General features: G+C 50.8%; 2 protein-coding genes across 11 annotated transcripts in view; both read right to left on the bottom strand.

The window, feature by feature from the left end:
- Positions 1 to 6,745, bottom strand: part of HNRNPUL1 (heterogeneous nuclear ribonucleoprotein U like 1) — a 35,350-nt gene extending 28,605 nt beyond the window's left edge. For 2 of the 7 annotated variants that reach the window (XM_082367512.1, XM_082367515.1), the window contains exons 1-2: positions 4,808 to 4,947; positions 846 to 971 (exon numbers count right to left, since the gene is read on the bottom strand). In XM_082367512.1, the coding sequence (XP_082223638.1) occupies positions 846 to 966 (121 nt within the window). In that variant the 5' untranslated portion in view covers positions 967 to 971; positions 4,808 to 4,947. Of the gene's footprint in view, positions 1 to 845; positions 972 to 4,317; positions 4,336 to 4,701; positions 5,168 to 6,634 lie in introns of those variants that run through there. The other 5 variants (XM_082367513.1, XM_082367516.1, XM_082367510.1 and 2 more) reach the window with 5 other exon arrangements.
- A 1,226-nt stretch (positions 6,746 to 7,971) lies between these two features.
- The window catches only part of AXL (AXL receptor tyrosine kinase), a 29,964-nt gene continuing 11,647 nt past the window's right edge, over positions 7,972 to 26,288 (bottom strand). For 3 of the 4 annotated variants that reach the window (XM_082367518.1, XM_082367517.1, XM_082367520.1), the window contains 14 exons: positions 25,411 to 25,621; positions 24,958 to 25,097; positions 24,097 to 24,247; positions 23,856 to 23,882; positions 21,717 to 21,849; positions 21,328 to 21,419; positions 18,701 to 18,796; positions 18,477 to 18,554; positions 16,529 to 16,621; positions 16,022 to 16,143; positions 15,304 to 15,413; positions 11,691 to 11,850; positions 11,031 to 11,167; positions 7,972 to 9,277 (listed from right to left, as the gene is read on the bottom strand). In XM_082367518.1, coding sequence (XP_082223644.1) covers positions 8,926 to 9,277; positions 11,031 to 11,167; positions 11,691 to 11,850; positions 15,304 to 15,413; positions 16,022 to 16,143; positions 16,529 to 16,621; positions 18,477 to 18,554; positions 18,701 to 18,796; positions 21,328 to 21,419; positions 21,717 to 21,849; positions 23,856 to 23,882; positions 24,097 to 24,247; positions 24,958 to 25,097; positions 25,411 to 25,621 — 1,902 coding nt within the window. In that variant the 3' untranslated portion in view covers positions 7,972 to 8,925. The remainder of the gene's footprint in view (positions 9,278 to 11,030; positions 11,168 to 11,690; positions 11,851 to 15,303; positions 15,414 to 16,021; positions 16,144 to 16,528; positions 16,622 to 18,476; positions 18,555 to 18,700; positions 18,797 to 21,327; positions 21,420 to 21,716; positions 21,850 to 23,855; positions 23,883 to 24,096; positions 24,248 to 24,957; positions 25,098 to 25,410; positions 25,622 to 26,288) is intronic. The other variant, XM_082367519.1, reaches the window with a different exon arrangement.

Genomic DNA, 26,288 nt, shown 5'->3' with positions numbered 1-26,288 from the left:
ATCAGATAGAACCAGCAAGATTCACTAAGAAAAGGCACTAGGGCCACAGCACAGTGAAAGGAGCACAAGACTGGGAGCCAGTCCTGGCTCTGTCATTACTTAGCGGTAGGACCCTGCTTCCCTAATACTAGGACACTACTGGTGAGGAGTGCTGCTTACTGACCAAGAGCAATGGCCCAGAAGCCAGTTTCCTGGTTCCAACCCCGGCCCTGCCACCTCCCCCATCCGTAAAATGGGGAGACAGCTACATTACAATTGTGTTTCCCAAAGTGGCACTACAGGGAACTTTGTTCTACAAAGACACATTTACATGCTTGGGAAATCCTGGGTTTAAACAATGTGACACAGAGTTTTTCCCGATCCAGGACTTCTCAGCATCTTTAATGCTCTAATGAGCACAGTGACTCTCCCAGAGGTGGTATAGAATACGCTGCATTTTTCAGATGCGTTTGTCCAAGGAAACTTTTTCTGAGAAGTCCCTAATAACATCTCCTGGAATGATACTCTTCAGAACGTGGGAAACACTGGACTAGATTTAGAAGGTCCTTTCTGGCTTCCACATTCTAAGATTCTAAGACTCAAATATTGGCCTCCAGGTCTCAGCTCTCTAGGGTGTTGGTACTAACATCTGAAAACATACCTTGAAGACTCCCCTCTCCTAACACTTGGGAGTGGGACTAAGTTCTTTCCTTCAAAAAGACCTTGCCAGAGTGACAAAGCCCAAGTGGAATGCCCAAGAGAAAGATGCAAAGTCTCTGGGAAGATAGGCACTAGGCAGAAGGTAAGGGCCACCACACATAGATTCCATTTCCTTCAAGAGAGACAGATGACGGGCGTTTTCCCACCTGGGCGATAGGCCGGCTGCTGCTGATCCATCTCCAGCGCTCTCCTCTCGTAGCCTGACTCGTTCTCTTTCTTGATGACCTGCGTCTCATAGAATTGGTTCTGCATGGTAATATTGTCCATGACATCTTAAAACAAAAAATGGCCAGTTAGAAGGGTGTTTCTTGGGACTAGAGGTAGCTTTTTAATGCAAAACGACACCATCCCCACTGGGGACAATTAGTCTGCCAGAGGCTAAAAGGTGTGATAACAACCTCAGATGGAAACCCACCTGGGCAATCAGGGGCCCCAGCTGCCTGAGGACATGCTCTCTTGCCCTTCAAAAGGTTGGAGATCTATCTGTGATTGGGTTCTACAGAATCCCAACATACAAAACCAAATGAAGCAGAACTGCTCTGGTTGAAGCAAGGAGATGGGGGAGTCAGAGAAGGGGTCCAGCTTGACCTCGCCCTCTAAGCCCCCACTAGGGTGGGGGGTAACTCCACGGACACCTGGGATTCCATGGAGCACAGTTTAAAAATTACCAGCCTAGCTGTCCTCTGATGTGGTATAATGCTTGGAGAGTTACCTTTAGGGTACAACCTTAAAAACTGTTCAGAGCACAAACCAGTCCTCTGTCCCACCCAATTCACTATTCCCACCTGCATAGCCAACCCTCTTTAAGAATCTCTTCCACCCTGCAACAGCTGTAAAGATCAGGGGTAACCATCTCAGTTGAAGAGGAAATGGGGGAGGAAGGAAAGGAACTGTTAAGAAAACAGGAGTCATGATAATAGTGGCCTTCAGACTCATTAGGGATAAATCCTAAAATATTTGGAGTTAGGTGGGAAGGGTTTCAGGAAGGTGTCTTGTGGGTCCAGGAAGAACTCAACTGAAGGGTGGCAAGAATAACAATATCAGGGAATTCCCTGGAGGTCCAGTGGTTAGGACTCAGCACTTTCACTGCCAGGGCCAGGGTTCAATCCCTGGTTGGGGAATTAAGATCCCGCAAACTATGCGGCATGGCCAAAAAAACAATAAAGAAAGAAAGAAAGAAAGGAAAAGGAATAATAACATCAACTATTTATGGAGTACATACTACATACCAGATGCTGGGATACAGCTGAGAATAAGCTTGCCTCACTAAAACCTTCAGTTTAGTAAGACAGACACACGTTAAACAAATACGTAAGCACAAAAATTATGATTGGGTTAAGGGCTATGAAGAAGTACCAGGGGCTAAGATCAGGGACCCAGAAAGTAAGAGATAAGCCTTTACTCAAAGGATACATAGGTGATGATAATTCAGTGACGAGAATGGAGAAAACATTCCTGGGCTTGGGATGACACATGTGAGAGCTCAGAGGTGGGACTAAAACCTGAAACTCCCTCAAGAACCTTGTAGGCAAACCCAGAGAGAACTCTGGAAACCTAGGGTTAGTAGTAAGCAGGTTCTCCACCCCAGGGGCAAGCTTTGCTAGGTGCCTCCAGAGCCCTACTAGTGGCTGTGCCAGGACTAGTGAGGCAGAACCACAGGGAAGGGCAGACTATTCTGCTGCTTGCTAACTGATTGGATCCTTTCTCAGAGGACAAATATATCTGGGCGCAAACCAGGTGCGGCCAAAGGGAGGAAAGTCACAGATCACGTGGTCTGCTACAGGTCTGTTTACCAGGGTTGAAGGAAGGGTTGGAGGGGGGCATAAAAAGGGACCCAAAGGATTTTGTTGTAAGGAGTAGGGGAGAAAGGAAGACACAAAATAACTCCTTAATTAGAACACCGGGGACCCTTTCAAACCATTTTCTTTCTTCCAGGCTCCAAGCACAGTGTTCTTCTCGCCACGGAAGCCTCACACCTCTCTTTCTGAGAATCTCCTGTGCTCACAGAGGAAGCTGTGCTCAGAGAACCTAGGGTTCTGGGGCCCTTCTCCACTCTCTGAAACATCCACTTCCTAATAATAGACAGGTCCAGTGCTAAGCCCCTTATGAACATAATCTCATTCATAACAACCCTGGGGGGGTGGGGACACTATTATTATCCCAATTTTACACACAACGGAACCAGGGCTCACAGAGGTGAAGCGACTTGCCCAAGACAAAATCTGAGTCTAGAGCCTATGCTCTAAAGCACATCACTTTTCTTTGGAGCCGCCTCCAGCCATTGGCCCTTCTTCCTAGGCATTCCTGCCAGGGTCTCGCCTGCCCTAGGCAGGCACACTGGGCCACTCCTTCCTTCCTTCACAGGTCTCTGCAATGGGAAGTACTTTTCCCAGCATCTGAGTCCTAGACAATCGCTCTCCACCCCAAACCTACCCTCAGATTGCCCTGCTCCAGGAGATTCCATCTCTCTTCAACAAGTAAATACCCAATGCCAACCCCAAATCCAGTCTCTTCTCTGACCCCCTTGCTCTCCCCATTTCCTTAGCCCTATGGCTGAGGATACCCTCTTTTCAGAGAAACAACACAAACTCTGAATGCCAAAGTCCTTTCTACTTACTCTTCAACCTCTCCGATCCCTGTCCTGCTAGAAAGCCACCCTTTTCTAACTCCAGATTTAGTCCCTCCCATACCGGGGTCGCCTCCCTTCAGAAAGTAACAGATCTACTCCATCCCCTCTCCTTCAGAGTCACACCTTCTGGCTGATGCACAGGTTCACAGCTACCCCTTGAGGCCCCCTCCAATCCCTGGGCACAAAAACAACTGCTTCTGGGGACCAAGGAGCCCTCTTGTGGAGATGCTCAGCCCCAGAAACACTTCCCCCTACTCCACCCTGAGGTCCCCAGCCAAGTCAACAGGTTTTCTTTCACCCTCCACATCCTACACACTCTCCCCTCCCCTATATTTGACAGACCAGCTACACACTCCTGTGCTAGACACAAGGATCCTCTATCCCCTAGATACTCCATCGAGTATCTACTTGTTATCTACCGCCCCCCCCCCACCCCCGCCAGCTACCCTTGTTCTCCAAACATCCCATACTGTTAATCTAAGACCATTCAGCAGTAGCCACTGCGTTATCTGTTCTCAGAGCCTTCCCAGTTCTAGACCTCCAGGTCTCTCACCCAGTGAAGCATCCTTCTCTCCCCCACCAGCTTCTGGACACCAAGGTTCCATATACCTCCTCTACAAGTCAACCAGAAGGTCCCCAGATTGCCAGCATCAAATGCCCAGGTTGCCCCTGCCTCAAGGTTGGCCTTTCAGCCCCGGATCTGAGTCCCCCAGGCCATCCTCAGTCAGATGGGAGTCCCCCCCTAGTACAATCACGTGGTGGTCTCCCACATCCCCTAAGTGCTCCCCAGTCAAACACCAGAACACACAGTCCATCAGACCCTCCCCGGCCAGACACCAGCACTCCATTTTAACCAACCCATAAGAATTCTCGGTACCACATCCAGCAGCAAACTCCAGGATCCTCCATCCTCAAAACTCTCCCAGCCCTGAAAACACGGCTCCCAACGCCCAGCCCATAGACTGGGCTAGCATGGCTCCCAAGCCTACCCAGCTGCAAACCCTAAGATCACCATTTCCAAGATCCTCCTCGGTCCCCCGATAGAAAACCTCCTGTTCTTCCGACTGTCTCCGGCTCCAGAAACCACGGCTTCCGGTTTCCGAGCCCTAGGCTCCAGAATCCTCTACACCCCCGGACCTTCCTCATCTCCGAAACCGAGAGCCCCCACTCCAGTATCTCCCCTGCACCGAACACCAGGATCCACCCCCTGGTCGTCCCAAGGGCCTTGTCCCCAGATCCTTTTCAGCGGCGGATGGCGCGATCCCCCGATCCTCAGATCGTCTCCCCGACCTCAGGCGCCGGGATCCCGCGTCCCACAGCCCTTCCTCGGCCCGGACTCCGGGCTCCCCGGCCCCCGCCCCGCGCACTCTCACAATGTCCGTCCGGCCCCGAGTAGCCGCAGGGCTCCGGGTGCGGCTGCAGCCCGGGCGGCGGTGGCTGCGCGGTCCCCTCCAGCTCGGAGCCCCCCTCGGTCTCGACCTCCTCGTTGTTGTGCCCAGGTCGCCCCGGTTCGTCGTCGGCCTCGAGCTCCCGCTCGTCGTCGGGCTCCTCGGCCTCCAGCGCCGCCTGCAGCCGCTCAGCAAGCTCGGCCTTGAGGCCGCGAGTGTCCAGGCCGCGGCGCTGCAGCTCCTCGCGAAGTTCGTTCACCTTCAGACGGCGCACATCCATGGCCCGGGCCCCCGGGGCGGCCCCCGAGCCCGGCCCGGCCTCCCAGGGCTCAGTCCCCCTTAAACCTTTCCTGTCAGGAGGCGAAGGGGGAAAGGGGGGGGCCCCCCACTCCAATGGCGGCGGCGGCGGCTCAAAATGGCCGCCGCCACCGCCTCCCCCCTCCTCCGTGGCCCCGTGCGATGCAACACGGGTGCCAATTGGCCATCGCATGGGGGCAACGGGCGCGAACCCCGGGGCTCAGCCAATCAGAGCGCGTCTTTCAAAAGAACGTCAAAGAAAGGGCTTAGGAGCTGCCGGGGAGGAAGCGTTGGCCTACGTCGGTGCCGGGGCCGAAGCGGGAGGGCGGGAAAAGGAGGGAGGAGGAGCGCGCGGTGATTGGGTAGTGCCCGCGCGCCCGCTCACGTAGGGTCAAATGAGGGAAAGGGAGTAAAGATTTGGACCAATCAGTGATGAGATCTCAGAATGAGCGTTTCTCCCCCCACCCACGGCCTTTCCTGTGCGGTCCTTTCATCAAACTAGTGTCTCTGTAACACATATCTTGATTGGTCTAAATCTCCCGCCCCTAGAGGAGTACAAGCGGGTAAAACCACTAGAAACCAATCAAATGGAGGGTCGGCAGACACCCCCGCCCCCCTTTCACGATTGCCTTTAGGAAACCGGAAAGAGATGAATTCACTAAGGACCTGCCCCTTGCCGTTAGGGCGGTTTCAAAACAGTCTGTCCACCAATCTCAGTTACTGTCTTATCTCACTAAAGCTAGTACAGTTGCATCGTTTTAGGAAAACCTACCCGGATTGGCCGTTCTGGTTACGGTCGGCCTTACGAATATTGCTGTAGAGGGAAGTATACGAAATCGAGATTAAGTAGATAAATTATTCTTAATCTGGAAGAAACTCAGTTGCCTTTATGAAAAGCAACCCTTTGACTTAAGAGAATCCTGAAGGTTTGAAAATAGAGGCTAGACTAACAGCGGGAGAAAAGTTGTAAAGGGAATCGCACTCTCTCCCCTTTGATAGTACATCTCACGGGGCGCCTCTTTATAGCTGCGCTACCGTCTTCCTCTATGGTTGGTATCATACGTGGAATGGGCACTCTGCACGCGATCATAGAGCCTTCCCCTCCGGAAAGACCTCCACAGTTTCAGGGGTCTCTACCCCACATCCTCTAAACTGCTGTTCAGTAGATCCGCCTGTTCGGTGTCTATATTGACAAGCTCAAACACACAGGTCCGTAGTTAAGCCTCACTCTACTAAACTCCACAGAGTTTCACAATGTCTAACACTGCACCACCTGTCGCCTCTAACTCAAAAGACACAAAGCTTCTGTAAGGTACACTACCGAGATACACAATGCAAACGCCCGCTGCCCACTGAGCCGTACCTAAAGCCCACAAAAGCCACACAAAACCTCTACTTAGACAAAGGCGCACACACAACACAGATAAACAAATGGCGTGTGTGGGATCAGAAGCATCAATTCAGGGGATAATACACCAAACTTCGGTATAGATGAGCCCACTAAGGTCGCCACAGGCAGGCGGCTTCAAATGATAAAGACACACAGGACAGTTACACTACAAGCTTACACCACGGCAACATAGACACACAGCACCCACTCAGAAGCGGGACAGACACTCACGTGGGCCCGTAGGTTCCAGTCCAGACACCCCGCCCCTCGCCCACGTCCGACTTCCTCTCTCCTCCCAGCTTTCCACAATGATTTGTTCTAAAAAAGTTTGTGGCCCGGATTGAACCGGTCTCGGTTCGCAGGAGCCACCACCTGGGGGCGTCCGGGCGCTGCCAAGGATTCCTCCATCTGCTGCTGGACACACCCAGGAACTTGTGCCTGCGATGCTTGCAAAACACAGTGGGCTTGTCTTGGCAGGAGTCCCTTTGCGGGCTCGTGATGATTGGAGGTGCTCTGTGCCTGTGTTTCTATGTGAATCTGAACGTTTGGGTGTGTGAGTGTCCTCTACGTACTCAATATTTCTGAGTATTTGTGTATGTATCTGTTACTCTAGTTTCTTCCTATTCCTGGTGACTGCCTGCCTGTGCATGTTTGTAAACATGTTTGTATCTGTGTAATTTTGTGTTTCTCTGTGTCTGAATTTGTGTCTCTGTATTTGTGACCAGGTGTGCTTGAGTATGTCCATTAATTCATGGGTCTGTTACTTTGGAGAGGGGTAGGGTCTCTGTGTGACCCTGTGAATATCTATGTGCCTATTCCTCACTAGGGGTTTCAGTGAGTCTGCTTTTGTTTGCCTGTCTTTTTGTCTATGCATATGTTCATTTCTACCCTCTTGAGTGAGGGGAGAACTCCAAGACCCCACCAAACCCTCCTTTTTACTGGGGAAACTGAGTTGCCAGGGAGAGGGGCCATATGACAGCTAAGTGGAGACAAGAGGAGACAGAAGCATGGTTACAAAGTTTTATGTGATCTGAGCCCCTCTGGAGGTTTCAGAGTCCACACTCTGTTCAGGGGGCATAAGGGACTGGCTCAGGGGGGCAGCATGGTCCCAGAGGAGGGAGTTTGTCCTTTGGGGAAAGGAGGCATCCTTAATGCATTGCACAGGCTTGAGGGTGCACACCCCACATAAGGGGAAGAGGAAGCAGAGGTGGCTAAGAAGGGAAGGATAAAACTATCCCACAAAGGATAAAACTATAAGTTTAAAACCTTGGAATTGTATCTTAGAATTCTAGACCTGTAGACTTTTAGAATCTTACAACATGTGAATCTTAGAACTATAGTGCCTAGAATCTTAAGACTTAGAACTGTGAATTCTTGGCCCCTTAACTAAAATCCTAGAAAGACAGAATGCAGCATAGAAATTAAAGGTGTCCAAAATTAAAAATGATTAAAACTTTGGCATCTGGTTAGTCACCACCAACTGTAGAGTCTTATACCATAGATGCTGAGGATCCAGAATCTTGGACCAATAGAATCTAGAGTGCCTTGGAACACAGAACAGAACAACATTAGAATCTTAGAGTTTAATAATCTAGAATCTTGAAGCATATGATCCGGAATCTTAGACATAGAGAATCTAGGTTCTTAGACTAGGTCTTGGAACATTGCATCTTAGAACATTAGACCTTAGAACCTCCATCTTTAAACTCTTAGAACTTTCTAATTGCAGATTCTAGCATTTTAGATCTTTAGGATCCAGAATCTCATAACAAAAGTTTCGAGGACCATAAAGCCTTAGAACCTATAACTGACCAGCATTAGAATCTTAGAACTTGAGAAGATCAAATCTTGAAGCTTTATGATCTAGAGTTTTACAGTCAGAGAAATTATACTCTATGAGGCTCGGAACATAGAATTTTAGAACATCAGACCTTAGAACCTCCATGTCTAGAATTGTAGAATTTTTACAATTGTAGAATCTTACACTCTAGGGATTCAGAACCCTAGAAAAATAAAATCTAGAATCATAGAGCCTTAGATCCTAGAATTAGAATCTTAGGGCTTTAGAACCTAAAATCTTGTGGGCTTTATCAAGAATCTTAGAACCAGAAAAGTCTAGAGCCATAGAATCTCACAGCCTTAGAATATAGGCCTTAGAACTTCCATGTCTAGAACCTTAGCACTTTAGAATTAGAGACTTTGGAATTTCAGGTCCTTAGAATCAGACTCATCTTTGACACTTAGAACCTCTGAATCTAGACTCTTTAAACCTTAGAATCTAGAATCTTGGAATGTTAGACCTGGGAGGACCCTTAGGGATTGCAGTCCAATCCCTTCCTTTTACACATGGGGACACTAAGGTGTGGAAAAGGGAGAGGATCTGTCTGGGATGGAAGTGGAATGGGTAGGAGGAGAGGGCTAAGGTTGGGGGTAAAGCCTGGAGTGGGAAAGTGAGGGGGGGGTTCCCCCAGTGGCAGTGCCTAGCTTGGGTCCTGAGAGGGAGTCCCAGGTGGAGGGTTGTCTCAGGCGCCATCCTCCCGCCCTGGGGGTGCTGGGGAGTTCCTGTCAGCAGGCAGGGCGGGGCCAGGAGCTGTAGAAGGGCAGAGGACATAGCGTCCAGCAGGATGGACCTCAGCGGCGGTGAGGCAGCTGCAGGAATCCTTAGGGTCAGGCTGAGTTAGGGGGTCAGCTCCTCCAGCAGCTCCAAGTGGTTCAGGATGACCCCCACCCTCATCCATGTTGACATAGAGGATTTCGTCTGGCTCCTGGGCAGGGGGCAGGGCCTTCAGCGTATTCTCCAGATCTTCCCGAAGCTCTGCAAAACTCGGCCGGTCTCGGGGGTTTAGCTCCCAGCACTGGGACATCAGGGCATACCTAGGGTAGCAAAATGAGGAGTGGGAGACTGAACAGGGGAGCATTCTGGGAGTTTGGGGGTATTTTAGGACACTCAGAGGACTGAGGGTATTACAAGGGAGTGGAGGAAACTGTAGCAGTTCGGGGGGCATCTATGGGGACTTGGAAATTCTCAAGAGTTTCTGAGGTGGGTCCTGGGACAGACACACTCAGGAACTGGAAAAAGTCTTGGGAAATCTCTCTGGGTAGGGGGTGATGTTCTAGTGAGGGTTTGCTAGAGTAAAGCTTCCCGGTGTGGTTCCCCAGAACAGACTCTAGCATCAAAGCTTTGCAAGCTGTATTGGTTTAAAATATGTACTCAGGGACTTCCCTGGCGGTCCAGTGGTTAAGACTCTGTGCTCTCACTGCAGGGGGCACGGGTTCGGCCCCTGGTCTGGGAACTAAGATCCCGCATGCCACACGGCGTGGCCATAAATAAACAAATAAATAAATAAATAAAATTAAATATGTACTCAAATTCTTTGACATTCCTCCCTTCAAAAGATGGAGGCTACCTTCCCTCCCCTTGAGTGTGGGCTGGATTTAGTCACTGGATTCTGACTCGGCAGCAGTGATAGTGTGTGTGATTCTGAGACTAGATTGAAAAGGTATTGTGGATTCCTCCTTGTTCTTTCTCTTGGAATGCTCATCTGGGGGAGGCCAGCCACCATGTCATGAGGAAACTCAAGCAGCGCTATAGAGGGGTCCACGTGGCAAGGGACTGAGGCCTTCTGCCACAGCCATGTGAGTGAGCCACCTTGCAAGAGATCTTCCAGTCTCAAACTTCAGATGGCTTCAGCCCCAGCTGACATCTTGACTGTAACCTCATTAGAAACCCTGATCCAGAATTACCCTGCTAAGCTGTTCCCAGACTCCTGACCTTCAGAAACCATGCGAGGTAATAAATGCCTGTTGTTTTAAGCTACTGGATTTTGGGGATATAGATAACTAATACACCAGCTATGCAGCCTTTGGCAAATGATTTTCCCTTGACGTGGGCCTCAGTTGCGCATCAGCTGCCTATGGGAATAATAAGGGTGCCAACCCACTTCATATGGCTGTAGTGAGGACCAAATGACTTAATGCACGCAGAACACTTAAAACCATACCTTCTAGTAAATTGTATAGAAATGTTAGCTATTCTTCCTGCCCTCAGCTCTTGGAGCACCCAAGGAGGACCTGGAGAGTCTGAAGCCCCAGGCTCTTCCCTCCTGACCCAAGGAACATCTTCTCTTTACCCCCAAAGTGCTCTCCTCTGTGTGTTCCATGGGATGGCAAAGTTTGATAAGCACCACCCTGAAGGATTCTGAGAACATCTCACAGGAGCCTGGAGAGTTTGGAGAAGCTCATTATAAGGGTTTGGCAGAGGGCTCTGGGTGTTGAAGAGCACGTGGGGGGGAGTGTGGGTGCTCAGGAGCCTGGGAGGAATTAGAATTCTTTGCGAGCGGGGACGTGTCATTATTCACTGCCCACGGATACCTGGCCGGGGTAGGGGTGCTGCTCCAGCCTGCGTTCCACACACAAAGCAAAGGAGGAAAAGGCACCTTTTGCTAATTCATGCCTCATGGGCTAATAGTGGTTCCGTGGAGCATGGGTGAAGGGGGCAGGTGGGTTCCTCAACAGTCTGAGGGATCCTGTGGTTTTAGAGGGTCCTGGATATGTCAGAGCCATGCGGGGTGCTCAGGGTTTTGCGGTAAAATCTGAGATGGGGGGAGGGGATACTAAGGGTCCTCACAGTCCGTCCAGACAGTCCACAGGCTGCTTCAGGCGGTTTCCCTGGCGCAGGTAGTCATAAATCTCGCTGTTCTCCACTCCTGGATATGGGGTCTGGCCTCGAGTGGCAATCTCCCACATTGTCACCCCAAAGGACCACTGTGGTGGGGCAGAAGGGAGAGAATTTAGGGGGTGTCTCCTGCACAGACGCCCTCACCCAACATACAGATTCATGGGTATCCCCACACTTACGTGGACACAGCTATCTTTGTGGGTGCATCACAGCTATTCACAGAAACACTTTGGTACAGGTACACAGTTACAGAGGCAACTTGTGTGCACACATAGACCTGCCCACCCGTGCAAACAATTATACGATCCATGGACACGTGGTCTCGGGTCACCCTCCACACCCTGGCTAGACACATGTATACACTTACCACTGCCCCTCCCAACCTAAACTGTCTACATATCCCATGTAGCAACCTGTCACCATGCACCCATGGGCCTGTGCATACTCCCGGCATGTCCACACCACCGTTCACAGATGCCCGCCACACATGGTCCGTGTGGTGGACCCCTGCGCAGGGAAGCCCTCACGTCCCTGTGAGCCCAGGTCTGGTGTGAGATGATCAGGCCACGCCCTCCCCCTGCTCCCCACTCCTGCCAGGGGTGCACGTACCACATCGCTCTTGCTAGTGTAGACGCGGTCAGCCAGGCTCTCGATGGCGATCCACTTGACTGGCATCTTGGCGATGCGTCCCTGGCGGTAGTAGTCCCCGTTGTAGATCTTCTTGGAGAGCCCAAAGTCCGCCACACACACCGACATGTTCTCGTTCAGCCTACCAGATTGGGGAGAGGAATGGGGTCACGGCATCAGCCCCCTCCACCAGGAAGCCTGCCCTCACTCTCAGACACGTCTCCATCTCTTGCCCTGGCTGTCCTGCTTGGGGCTGGGGATCAGTCTCCCCGCCTTGCCCCAGACTGGGAGGGAACTGTGTTACTTCTTATACCCTCTGTAAAAGGTGGGTGGGAAAAGGGCTGCTATGGACCTTCCCAGCTCTGGCTTTTTGCCAGATTCTAAGGTCCTTCCTAGGCTCCTTGGGTTGGAGTCTGATTTTTTTTTAACTGTGTTTTTGAAGTATACTATATACACAGAAACATGCACAAATCTTAAATGAAGAGCTCACTGAATTTTTTTTTTAAAATAAATTTATTTATTTATTTATTTATTTTAGGCTGAGTTGGATCTTTGTTGCTGCACGCGGGCTTTCTCTAGCTGCAGTGAGTGGGGGCTACTCTTTGTTGTGGTGCACGGGCTTCTCATTGCAGTGGCTTCTCTTGTTGAGGAGCATGGGCTCTAGGCGCACGGGCTTCAGCAGTTTGACTCATGGGCTCCAGAGTGCAGCCTCAGTAGTTGTGGCGCACGGGCTTAGTTGCTCTGTGGCATGTGGGATCTTCCCGGACCAGGGCTTGAACCCGTGTCCCCTGCATTGGCAGGCGGATCCTTAACCACTGCGCCACAGGGAAGCCCAAGCTCACTGAATTTTCATAAACACACCCAGGTAACCAGAAACCAGATTAAGAAACAGAACATCGTGGGGCATCTGTGCAATGGAATACCACACAGCAAAGAAAAAGAACTACTGATACGTACAATGACATGGACTAATCTCAAAACTTCATGCTGAGCAAAATAAGCCAGACACAAAGGAGTCAAAATTGCGATTCCACTTACATGACATTTAAGAAGAGGTGACAGAAGTTGATGGGGACAAAAGTACAGAATAGTGGTTACCCCTTGGGGGCAGTGACTGGGAAGGGCAGGAGAGAGCCTGCCAAGGGCCTAGAAATGTTCCTTATCTTGATCTAGCGGTGGTTGTTTCCATGGGTCTATAGACACGTAAACATTCATTGAACTGCATGCATAAAATGTGCATATTTTAGTGTATGTAGAATAGACATCGATTTTTTAAAATGAGAAAGAAAGATTACTGGTCCTTCCTTCCTAGCGTATAATTACCCCTCCTAGGGTGATTAAGATCTTCACTTCTAGCAGCATGGATTACTTGTGCTTGTTTTTGTGCTTTATATAAATAGAAGATTCCCTGATTCTTGCATCTGAGTTTCTGGGATTCTGTTTTTTTAAGAATTGATGATTTCGGGGACTTCCCTGCTGGCTCAGTGGTCAAGAATCCACCTGCCAATGCAGGAGACACGGGTTCGGGCCCTGGTCTGGGAAGATCCTACATGCCGCAGATCAACTAAGCCCATGCACCACAACTACTGAGCTTGCGCTCTAGAACCCGCAAGCCACAACTACCGAGCCCGTGTGCCACAACTACTGAAGCCCGCGTGCCTAGAGCCCGTGCTCCACAACGAGAGAGGCCACCGCAATGAGAGGCTCACGTGCAGCAACGAAGACCCAATGCAGCCAAAAATAAATATAAATTAATTAATTAATTAAAAAAAAAAGAATTGATGATTTCTACCCAGGGTGATGGACTTGGGTAATGACCAACCAGAACAGACCCTGGAGGCCCCTAGTATGCTAGGAGTTAACCTTTAACTGCTGTGTCTGGGGGGAGGGGGGTGGAGATGGGTGATATACAGGCATCTAAGCTGGTGGCTGTGGAGCACATGGGAAGCTTGGGGAAGTGGCCAGTTGCCAACTGGTAAGGAAGTATTTTAATATTTTAACAACTTAACAGAAAACGTGACAGGTGCACAACAATTGATTGTCCGCTCTGATTTTTGGTGTCACTGTTACATTGTGGGCTTGACTAGGATCAGCCCACGTTACAGAAATAAAAGAACTTCCATTTTGACTGAGTCTATTCATGCCTTTAGACCTCCTTTCCAGTTTATAGGAAATAAAGGGAACACAGGAACAAGGCAAATGCCACCACAAGGAAACAGACACAACTTATACATGGGACATCTTACAAGAAAACTGGCCTGATCTCTTCCAAAAGAATATGCCGCAAAACTATACACAGGTAGTGGTGGTGGAGGGTAATTCTAGATTAAAAGGGACCAAAGGGGTACAACAACCAAACGCAATCTGGGAACTTTGCGTAGATCCTGGTTTTGGGGGAAAAAATATCCCAAAAAGACATTTTGGAGGACAATCGGAGGAACTGGAACATGGATATGATAGTAGGTTGTGTTACAGAATTAGTGTTAATCTTCTTTGGTGTGATAACAGAATTGTGATTGTTTAAGCATAAGTCCTGATTTTAGGAGATACCTACTGAAGATTTAGGGGTGGAATGTCACATCTTGGCAACTTACTTTCAAATGGTTGAGGGGAGAGAGAGAAAGAGAAGAGAGGACAAATGTGGCAACATCTCAACAAAGAGGAGATATGGGTGTTCATTGCACAATTCTTTCAACTTTTCTGCAGATTTGGAATTTTTCACAGGAAAAAGTTGGGGTGGGGGGTGGAATTCCCTGGCGGTCCAGTGGTTAGGACTCTGCACTTCCACTGCAGGGGGCACGGGTTTGATCCCTGGTCCGGGAACTAAGATCCCACATGCCCTCGCGGTACAGCCAAAAAAAAAAAAAAAAAACTGGGGGGTGGTGCGGGGGGGAATAAAGACATTTGTGAACATTTGCATGTCTTATAGAAGATTCTCTGATTCTCTTTTTTTTTTTTGGCCGTGCTGCGTGGTTTGTGGGATCTTAGCTCCCAGACCAGGGATCGGACCTGGGTCCTCAGCAGTGAAAGTGTAGAGTCCTAACTACTGGACCACCAGGGACTTCCCAAAGATTCTCTGGTTCTCCAGCTCCTATTTCTGAGTCCAGGAGTGTAATGAGACTAACATTCTAAGCCTGTGTGTACACACACACACCTCGCCCTCACTTTAGCCCTGGTTCTGGCCTATTTTCTGCTTGTCCCTTGGCAGGGGGTGTGGTCTCTTTATCCAGTGTGGCCCCTCCCCAAGGGTAGCCCCAGGTAAGACACTCAGCATGGAGGGGGACAAAGATGAAGCTTAAATGTCACCACCCTCATCGGTCACCTCTGCCCTTTTGCTCACCACATGCTACCCACCGAGCCCTCCCTCTTGTCACTTTTCTTCACATCCCAGTACTCCTTCAGGATCTCGGTTCAGGGCCCACCTCCTCCAGAAAGCCGGCCCCAGCCTCCTTGCTCACCTCTCTATTCCACGCCTGAGCTCTGACCTGCCTGAAGGCTGTGTGTGTCTAGCGCCCTCTTCCATCCTGGGGAGGAGGGCGGGGCGGGGGGCGGTGTCCCGGAAGGAGGGGGGATTCCTGGAAGGGTGGAAACTCACATGCAGTTCCTGGCGGCCAAGTCCCGGTGTATGAATCTCTTGGTACTCAGATACTCCATGCCACTGGCAATGTCTGCCATGAACTTCACCAGCATCTGAGTGGGCAGGAACTGGGGGGGCCGGGGCAGGAGGGAGTAGAGGTCAGCAGAGTCCCCGAGATCTATCCCTCTTCCCTTCCTCCGTCCTAGCTCTGCCCTGCGATGCTTTCCCAGGGCTCCAGGAATTAAATCCCACCCCTTTCTAACACGGCCTTATGTCATCCCCTCCTGCCTTCCTCTCTGTCTTGATCTCCTATTGTTCTTGCCCTTGACATATGCTCCAGCAGGGAGCCCCCTTTCTGGTCTTTAAACAAGCCATGCTTGTTCCCACCTCTGAGCCTTTGCACATGCTGTGCCCTCTGCTGGGACTGCTTTCTCCCAGATCTCCCCACCTCCCACCAGCTGGCTCCTCCTTCAAGTTCCCCTCCTCAGTGAGACCTTCCCTGTTCACCCAAATTAATTGCCTGGCCTCCCTGTCACTCATCCGGCTCTATTTCCTTCCTAGCACTTAAATTATCTTGCTTATTTATTTAACTTATTTATTGTCTGGTCCCCCCACTGGCAGACAGCTCCATCAAGCAGGCTCCTGGTCACCTTGGCCTTCCCAGTGTCTGAGCAGCGCTGGGCACCTGCTAGGTGCTCCATTAACACTTGTGGGCCAGACAATAAAATGCTCTCACCACTGGCTGGTCCCCAAGCCGGGAATAGAGAAGGAAACTGTGTAGGTCTCCGTGTTTCATGAAAGGTAAGATGACCACGGGTGCCGGGAAGCCCTCTCGTTCAGAACCCTGGAAACAGACGCCTGAGTGTCCCCAGGCAGCCCTGTCACTGGAGTTGGGCAGAAGGGGAAGCCACCCCCTCTCCCACCTTCTGTCTCTCCCTCCCCCTCAGGTCTGGCCTCCACATTGTTGAGGAGGGGGGTGATGGACCAAGCTTCAGAGAAGCCATTTCCAGCACTGTTCCCAGGGTTGTTTCTCCAGCCCTCCTGGGGACCTCAGCTATTTCTGGGAAAGGTCAGATGTCACATTCCAAGCTGAGGGAGAGAGGAAGGGGGGAACTTGCTGACTCTCAGGGAGCGGGGAGGAGGAAGCCTGGAGGTTTGATTTTCTCAGTGCCCAAGGGAGGGGTCTTCCCTCTGCTGCAGCCTCCATGGGGCCTGTCGACCCCCTAAATCTGCCCTCCCTCACCAATGAGCCTCATGACGTTGGGGTGGTCGAATTCTTTCATGCAGACGGCTTCACTCAGGAAATCCTCCAGCTCTGACCTTGTGCAGATGGCAACTTGGGGGGGAGAGGAAGGTGGATGAGGAGGAGGGGTGGGGAGGGAGGACTCTTTCCCTCCTCCTCCTCGGCCTCATCACCATCATCATCCTCTTCTTCTTTATCAGACGTGATTTGTAAGTACCAGGTGCTGTATTCAGCGCTTTACATCTATTAACTCATTTAATCCTCTGAGGAGCTTCTATTACTTTCCCCATTTTAAAGATGGGGAGGGGCTTCCCTGGTGGCGCAGTGGATCCGCCTGCCAGTGTAGGGGACATGGGTTCGAGCCCCGGTCCGGGAAGATCTCACTTGCTGCGGAGCAACTAGGGCCGTGCACCACAACTACTGAGCCTGTGCTCTAGAGCCCGACAGCCACAACTACTGAGTCAGCGTGCCGCAACTACTGAAGCCCACGTGCCTAGAGCCCGTGCTCCGCCACAAGAGAAGCCACCGCAATGAGAAGCCCGCGCACCGCTATGAAGAGTAGCCCCCGCTCGCCACAACTAGAGAAAGCCCGCGCGCAGCAACGAAGACCCAACGCAGCCAAAAATAAATAAAATAAAAATAAATAAATTAAAAAAAAGAAAAAAGATGGGGGAGACCAAGGTACAGAATGGTTAAGAAACCTGCCTAAGGGCACACACAGCTAGCAAGAGGACTAGGCAGAGCTCAAACGCAGGCAGTCTGGCTCCGGGGTCCATGTGCAGCTCTGTGCTAGGCTGCTTCCCAGCACAGTTGCAGCAGCCCTGGGAGCCCTACCTTTGTCCCTGTTTTGCAACTCAGGACACTGGCTCATAGAGGCAAAGTGACTTGCTCAGCGTCACACAGCTGGGATTCAAACCCAGGTCAGGAACATAACCTGGTATGCAAGAGGCACTCAGTAATGAATGAGGGAATGCGTGATAACTCCATAACCCAAGCGTTTAGCCGCTGTGACTCTGAAAGGATCATTTCTCCCTCACCTCCAGTCCGACCCTCTAAGCTTCATCCCTATGTGGAAAGGACTTGGCCCTGGACTTCCTGTGCTGTGTGAACCTGGACTGGCTCCCACCCTCTCGGATGATGTAAATAATACGGTTTTAGTCCACATTAATTGTGAGTTCAATGTGCCAACCCCAGCATTAAGTGCTTTGCCACACAACACCCTAGGAGGTAGGGACGTTATGATCCTTTTCTCCAGATGAGGAATGGGAGGCTCCGAGAGGGATAGTCACTAACCTGAGATCACACAGCGAGTAAATGATGAAGCCAGGTGTGCCTCATTCTCGACCTTCCCCTGCCCTGCTATGCATCACAGGGGGCTGGGCCCTCTGAAAACTACATTTCCCAGGCTCCCTTCCCTGCTGTTTCCTGTTGGAGTCTGCCAATGGGAAGCACTGATGGGAGATTGACAGGTGGGCGAGTGGAGGGGAGAAGTCAGGGCAATTTCATCCTCTCTCTTTCTGCTTCCAGTATTGCCTTGGTGGTGGCTGTGTCTCCTTTGTGTTTCGAGCCCCCACAAGGTAGCCCCTAACTCTGTGATTCCTAAATCCCATCAGGGAGCTCCGGCTGTGGGCTCTGGTAACACCACTTCCTGCCTCTGCCCTTCGGGCCTGGGGGTGGAAGTGACATAGTGCTGCTGCTAATTGTCTCACTGCTCCCAGCTGTTCCTTCAGTTTTCCCTACACCTTTGTAGTAATCTCCCTGTATTAAGTTCCCTCTGTTGAAGGACCTGGCAGGGACTCCATTTCCTGTCCGGAAACACTGACGTTCTGTGGTTGGGCTAAACTGCTGTTACCTTTCCAGTTCTTCTGCTTCCTTAGGGGAACAGGGAAGGGACCTGAGATTAAGGGATGGGGATCCCGCATGTGTGCACATGCATGTACAGACTCACTCTTCATCGTCTTCACAGCCACCTTGAGGATGGAGTCATCCTGGTTGAGCTGGCCTTCCATCACAGCTCCAAACTCTCCTGTGGGGGACCAGAGAGAGATGCTGACCTCAGGGGGGCGCCGTAGGGACTGCATTTCCTGTGGTTGGGCGGGGGTGGGGAGGACTTCATGGTTCAGGGAGATATGTGTGTGTGTGTGTGTGTGTGTGTGTTATGGGGGGACTCACCTTCTCCCAGGGTCTTCCCCAGGGCCACCTTATGCCGGTCCACCATCACATCCCGCAGCTTCTCCTTCAGTTCTTCACTGATGCCCAGGCTGTTCACTGCATGGGAGGTAGGGGTAGACAGAGAGCCATGGAGCAGGGCTGACATCCAGACGCCACTCGCCAATAGGGATACAGGCGTGCTCATTTTATTGCACTTTGCTTTATTGCACTTTGCAGATATTGTGTTTTTTACACATTGAAGACCCGTGGCAACCTTGTGTCGAGCGAGTCGATAGGCGCCGTTTTCCCAATAGCATTTGGTTGCTTCGTGTCCCCGTGTCACATTTTGGTAATTCTCGCAATATTTCAAAACTTTTCATTATTTTTATATTTGTTATGATGACCTGTGATCAGTGATCTTTGATGTTACTACTACAATTCACCGAAGGCTCAGATGGTGGTTGGCATTTTTCAGGAATAAAGCTACTTAAAATTAAGGTATGTACATTGTTTTTAAAGATATAATGCACACTTAGTAGACTGCAGTATAGTGTAAACATAACTTTTATATGCACTGGGAAACCCCAAAATGCGTGTGACTCGCTTTATTGCGTTATTTGCTTTATCGTGGTGGTCTGGAATCAAACCCACCATATCTCTGAGGGTATGCCTGTATACCCATTGTTAAAATGCTGAAATACTTCTGCATTCATTCAAAATTAGCTAATGCCCAGAGCACCCCCCCAGCCCCACCCTAGCTTCTCCTCTAAACCCCCTGAATCTTCCCCCAGAGCAGCAACTAAAGGGTTAGAGCCTGGCACATAATCTTGCACCAGTGGGCACCCTGATTGGTTAGCGTCCTGTCGTACCAGACGTTTCTTAACTGTTTATTGAAGTATAAACTGCAAAAATCATAAGTGAGCAGCTCAATGGATTTTCACAAACCAAACACAGCAGTGTAACTAGCACCCAGGTCAAGAACAGACCATGACCTGCCCTCTCAGGAGAGTCCACTTCCCTGACTTTTCTTAGTCTTTTAGTCTTTTCTGTTTTGGGATGTTATAAACATGGAGTCACATAATATGTTCTCTTTCGTGTCTGGCTTCTTTCACTCAACACAACGTCTATGAGATCATTGTAATGTAGTTGTTGTGTGTAGTTGGATTTATTATTTTCACTGCTGTGTAGCAATCATTTTCCAACTTATTGGCCTCAGGACCCCTTCACATTCTTAAAGTTATTGAGGCCTGAAAAGAGCTTTCTTTTATGTGGGTCATCTATACACCAGTATTTATTGTGTTCAAAATGAAAACGGAAAGATTTTCTTTTTCTTTTTCTTTTTTTTTTTTTTTTGGCCTCGTGGCACAGCATACAGGATCTTAGTTCCCCGACCAGGAATCAAACCCACACCCCCTGCAGTGGGAGCACGGAGTCTTAACCACTGGACCGCCACTGCCAGGGAAGTCCCATGGGTAGATTTCCAAAACACAAGGATACACAAGCACGTGTTCAATCAATCAACAGGACGATGACATCATCACATATTAGGAAGCCTCTGGAAAGCTCCATGGAGTGCTTGCGAGGGAATGAGAGTGCGAAAGGGCAAAAGATGTCTTGGTGTTAATATGAAAATAATTTTGACCTTGTGGACCTCCTGCGAAGGTCTTGGGTACTCCTGGGGACTCAGGTCACACTTCGAGAACTGCTGCTGCACGTTATTCCATTAGATTGCTGTGACCTCCTCAATTCCTCTTTCTTCTCCTTTTCAATAAATGTCTTTCCCAGCCCCTTCTGGTGTCTCCCTGGGGCCCTGGCAGTCTTCTCACTGTGTTCCAGGAAGATACCTAACTCTGTCCCTTTTCTTTCTGGATCTGTTTCCCCAACTGGAGAGATTAAGAGATTGGACTGGATGGCGTCTGAGGTCCCTCCTTAGCTGGGACCCTCCGTAATGCTACAATCCTCTGAGTGTCTATAGTTCTAAGATTCTATGATTTTTAAGATCCTAAGGGTCTATAGCCCTGGATTATAATTTTTTAGGCCAAGATCTATTCTACCTCTCTCACGTTCTTTAATTCCAAGAGGCAGTTAAGAGGATGGACTTGAGAGCGAAACTGCCTGGGTTTGAATCCCAACTCTCCAGCTCACAAGCTGTGTGGCCTCCAGCAAGTTACTTAACCTCTCTGTGCTGCAGCCTCCTCATCTCTGAAGTGGGGCGGGGGGATAACGTACCTAACTCATTGGGTTGTTGTGAGGATTAAATTAAGTGACGTGTAGAGCACTTAGAACAGCACCTGTCACAGAGGAAGCGCTAGGGTTGGCTGTTATCATCAGCATCATAATCATTTCATCAGCAGCATCTTCTTCATTGTCATCTTCATCATCTTTATCATTATCATCATTATTACGTTGTTCTAAGATCCTATGGCTCTAAGTTTGGTCTTTCTAAGATTTACTATGTCTAAGATTCAATTATTCTAAGGTTGTGTGTGGTTCCACAATTCTGTTGCTCTTAGGGTCTGTGGTTCCAACATCCTAGTATTCCAAGGCCTTCAGAAACTTTTGGTTCATGCATCTGCAGAAGCCCAGCAGGCCCAAAGCTCTATACTTCTTATCCCAAACCCAGGCAAGGAGGCATGGGGTTCACTTACAGGTGGCTTCAGTGGTCCGACGGCTGTAGGACTTGCGAACACGGTACCTGACCACCAGCTCGCCCCTCTCCATTGTTGGTTCGAACACCTCTCTGGGGGGAACAGAGAGGAGATGAGGGCAGGGCAGAACCATGTGGAACCGCCTCCTTCCACCAACAGTGAGAGCGAGCGCCATCCCCCCACCCCAGGCCTGCCCGCCCTCTCCTCCAGTGTTTGCTGAGCAAGTCTTGGACGGCTACCTTCTGCCTTCCATTCACTCCCCAGAGCCTTGCCCTCATTCTGATTCTTGGTAACCTCTCCTCCTGCACCAGCCTCCTCACGGTCTCCCCACCTCCGGCCCCTCCATGCCAGTCCATGCTGGCCTTCCGACCCACGTGGCTCCAACTCACCCGTAGCGGGTCTCTTTCTTCCGCCGGTGGACGAGGAACAGGGCCAGGATGAGGACACAGGCAGCAGCCACCACTGCTCCCAGCAGTACGTACCACCAGGGCCACGAGAAGGCAGGGACTGGGGGTTCACTCACTGTCAGGGGGTACGCAGGACAGGTCATGGTTGAGGTCTTGGTTCCAGCTCCCTGGGCCCCAAGGGGGTGATGTTGAAAGGAGGCAGGTGTGGATATATTTGATGAGGCATGTGACAGGTGCCTTCCCCTATCTGGGGAGACTGGGCTGGGCTGGACAGGACATGCAGTGGATACGATCGGAGTGGATGTTAAAGGAAGAGCGTGAAACTTGTAGGATGAGTACGGTGAGTTAAGAGTGGGATGGACAGGGACTTCCCTGGTGGCGCAGTGGCTAAGACTCCGTGCTCCCAATGCAGGGCGCCCGGGTTTGATCCCCGGTCAGGGAACTAGATCCCACATGCATGCCACAACTAAGAGAGTCCGCATGCCACAACTAAAAAGCCCACACGCCTCAACTAAAGATCCCGCGTGTCGCAACTAAGACCTGGTGCAGCCAAGATAAAAAAATAAATAATAAAAAATAAATAAATATTAATGAAAAGAATGGGATGGACACTGGGGAATTGTGTGATGCGCGTGGAAGGAGTGTGGGATGGGAGTGAGAGACCTGTGCAGGGTGGGCTGTGCAATGTAATGTGAGCACGGGATGGTTGTGAGTAAACCTCAAGTGGTGTATGGGTGTGTGATACGTGTGATGATCGTGCAAGGAGGGGGGACTTGGGTGTGGAAAACAGATGAGTAGGGAGAGAACGCATACAGTGTAGGACTGGTGCACGAGGCATGTGCAATGAATATGCAAGGAGTTTGAGGCTCCAGGGACCAATGGCCAAGGAATATTTTTGAGGAGTGTGTGATGGCTATGGACGGGTTTTATTTTTATTTTTATTTTTGGCCGCCCTGCACCTTCTGAGATCTTAGTTTCCCGATCAGAGATCGAACCCAGGCCCTTGGGAGTGAAAGCGCCGAGTCTTAACCACTGGACCGCCAGGGAATTCCCTGGAAGGGTTTTTGTAAAGCAAGGGATGAGAGTAAAATAAATGTGTAAAGGGGCATAGTGTGCAAAGGAGTGTGTAAAGAGTGTCAGGTGAGTACTGGAGGAACTGGGATATGTGAGGATTCAAGGAGTATTCAAGGAGTTTTAGATACAAGGAGGAGCGGTATTCATAAGGATGTAACTATGGTGTGAGAGGAGTGTGGAACAAGCGCGCAAAGGACATGGGAAGGGAAGACGAGAAGCATGGGATGAATGGAAAGGGGGTGTAAAAAGGTGGGAGTGAGTGTGTAAGGAATGGAGGATGGGTATGTGCTGAGTGTACCAGGAGTTTGTTGTGGGTGTGTGCAGAAAGCAGGCATGGGTTAGGATCGGCTTGGAGTGAGGGAATAATGTGTAAGGAGTGTCGAGTGAGTGTGCAAGGAGAGTCGCAGAATGTGGGATCGTGTGGACTGAAAGTTTTACAGTGCTTGCAATGTTGGAGGTAGGGTGAGTGTGTAAAAAGTATGCAGAGTGTGTGAATGAGAAGTGTGGGTGTGCATTGGGTTTGGGAGGCACGTGTGAGGAATGAAGGGTTATAATGGGACGAACGTGAAAGGAGGGTGGGATTAGTGTGGAAAGGTATGCAAAGAAATGCAGGAAGGCATGTAAGGATATTTAAGGATAGCGGGTTGAGTTACAAGAGGGGCTGTAATAGTGCTAGGAGGGTACAATGGGTGTAGGAGGAATGTTTGAGAATTGTTGGAGAAATATTTGAGAAGGATGGATATGAGGGGGATAACTCACCTGTCTGTTCATTTATCCATCCATCCACCCACCTACTAATTGATTCACCCACCCAACTACCCATCAATTCATCCATCCATCCATCCATCCACCATTCACTGTGTACCTACAATGCACTGGGTCATTCCAGCCACCTCCATCAAGGACCACACAAACCCAAGAAGTAGAGGATTAGAGTGATGAGTTTGAGAAATATGAAAGGGATGTGCAAAGGGTATGTGTGGTGATGAGGTCCTCAGTGGGCAATGAGGGAAGGGAGGGAGAAGAGGCGGGTGCGAAAGTCCTTACCCAGCTGGTGGATTGGCTGTCCTTGTCCTGTGAGGAGAAAGGACAGAGGGAGGACATGCTCAGAGAGGGCAAGACTGGTAAGACACGGGTGAGGGAGTGAGGCTCTCAGTAAGGTTCCAGGTAGGAACAGAGCCTAGACTGGGGTAATGCTCAAAGGTACAGGGAGCAAGTCACGGGCATCTGGGAGAGACTAGGTCCCTGTGGGTAGGTTGAAGGGGGCTGAGCACGGCTTTGGAGTTACCTGGGCGCCAGAGCACCAGGGGCACAGGGAGGCTCCAGGGTCCATCCCCAGCGGCGGTGTAGGCTGCCACGCACACCGTCAGGTTGGGCACAGACCCGTCCCCCCGCAGCTCCAAGGTCACTTCTCGCCTTAGCCCTACGTCCATTAGCACCTAGGACGTCCAGACGTGGCATCAGAGTAGAGCTCCAGCCCCTAACGCTTAAGCCTTCACCCTCAGCCTCAACTCCCCATCTTTCTCAAAGCCCTCTCCTCTCTCCTCATCTCCAGTCCCTCATGCCCTACCTCTTCCTACCCTTCATTTCTCATCCCCCATCCCGTCCTCTCCTTTCCATTCTCCATCCCTACACCCACTAAAATAACAGCTCCACCAGGACTGGGACATCGTTTTATTCACTCCCACGTCTTCAAGTCCTAGCATGATGCGTGCAACACGGTACTTTTGTTGAAGAACTGAATTCTCATCTTTTCACCCTCATCGCTCCATCCCCTTCTAACTCCCCACCCTCTCTCCCACCCCATCTCTCCACCCCAGGGTGCTGCTGTTCATTTATCCATCCATCAGATAGTACCTTTGTGCCAATTAGGAAGAGGCACCCCTTCCTCAAGATGTTATGCCACTATCTGCTGTAAAACTGTCCTGGTAAATATAGGTCTACTGAAACGCTTTGTACATGATTCATAAATAGCCATCCCTAATCCTCTCCCGGACCCCTTTAACCGTCCCACAGTGTGCTCTCCTAGCACAGTGTGATGGCGTCCTACCCAACCTGCTCAACTGCCCGTGTCTGCCCTGTCATCTTCTCCCCACCACTCCTCCTTCCTCCACAGCCACTCCGCCCCAACCTAGCCAGCAGCACCCACCTCGGGGGTATCCTGACCTCGATAGGCCAGTCGGTACCCTAATAGGGTACCCTGCAGGGGCGCCCTTGGCTCCTGCCAATGCACGAGGGCTTGGCTCCCATTCCGCATGGCGCTAACGTTCTCAGGAGGGCCCAGGGGCACTGGAGGACAGGGAAGAGGGGAAGCTGGCATCCCCACCTCTTCCTGACCCCCACCCCTGTTCCCAGGAAGTAGGGGCAGGGTACAGAGGGCACGCACGTGGGCAACTCGTGCAGGCCTCCCACGAGCAGAAGCAGAGGGAAGAGGTCCGGGAGAGATGCCAGTGCGCCACGCTGAGGAGTCGGGGACCAGGCAGGAAGGAGATCGAAGCCACATGGGTTAAATGGGTGAGAGGAGATGCCGGGGATCATACTGATGTGTGCAAGGGTCAGTGGGGCAGTGAGCGACGTCTCCTAGCCACCAGCCCCTTCTTACCTCCCTCCGGTGTCTCCACAGGAAGCCAGTGGGTCCAGGGTGAGGGGCCCTGGCTACTGACACATGCCACCCGGATGTGGTAAGGGGTGTGAGGATGGAGTTTGCCCAGCCGCAGTTGGTGAGGCGGAACAGATGCTTGTAAGGTGAGGGGTTCCTCTGGGGGGTCTGGCTCTCCCAGCCAGGTGCCCACCCCATCGTCTGACAGCACAGCCTGGGGAGAGAGGTGCACGTGAGGACAGGTGGCCACGCAATCACTGGAGGTGCTCACACAACTCTCAGTGGTGGTGATCCTGCTGTGACGACACAACTTTGCAAGGATGTGTGTGGGTGTCACAACTCCATGTTAGTGCAATATGGGCACCTGCGTTTGCAAAGCGAGGAGACCACCCAGCTGCACAATGTGGCCCTGCCATCACTTGCAAATGCCACTTCTGACAAGACTTTCCCTCTCTGAGCCTCAGTTTCCTCATCTGGAAAATGGGGGCTTAGAGGAGCAAATGCCTTCCAGGGTTGCTTAAAGATTCAATGTAGGACAGTTGCACAGTGCATGGCAGGCGGTCAGCATCAACAATAATGACAATGACATTCAACCACAGGCAAAAGCAATGTCCCACAATAGAAATCAGAAGAGGGAATTCCCTGGTGGTCCAGTGGTTAGGACTCCGTGCTTTCACTACCATGGGCCCGGGTTCAATCCCTGGTGAGGGAACTAAGATCCCGCAAGCCAAGCGGCTCAGCCAAAAATAAAAAAGTCAGGAGAGTGGGCATCTCTAGGGGCTGAGGGAGCCTTCAAGGGAGCTGAGAAGTGTCTGCATCTTGATTCAGAGGGGAGGTCACATAGGCTAAACAATCTAGGTGTACACCAAAGATTATGCACA

The sequence above is a fragment of the Balaenoptera borealis genome, assembly GCF_965194805.1.
Source record: "Balaenoptera borealis genome assembly, chromosome: 19".
Lineage (NCBI taxonomy): Eukaryota > Metazoa > Chordata > Mammalia > Artiodactyla > Balaenopteridae > Balaenoptera > Balaenoptera borealis.
This window is presented reverse-complemented; position numbering and strand designations above follow the sequence as displayed.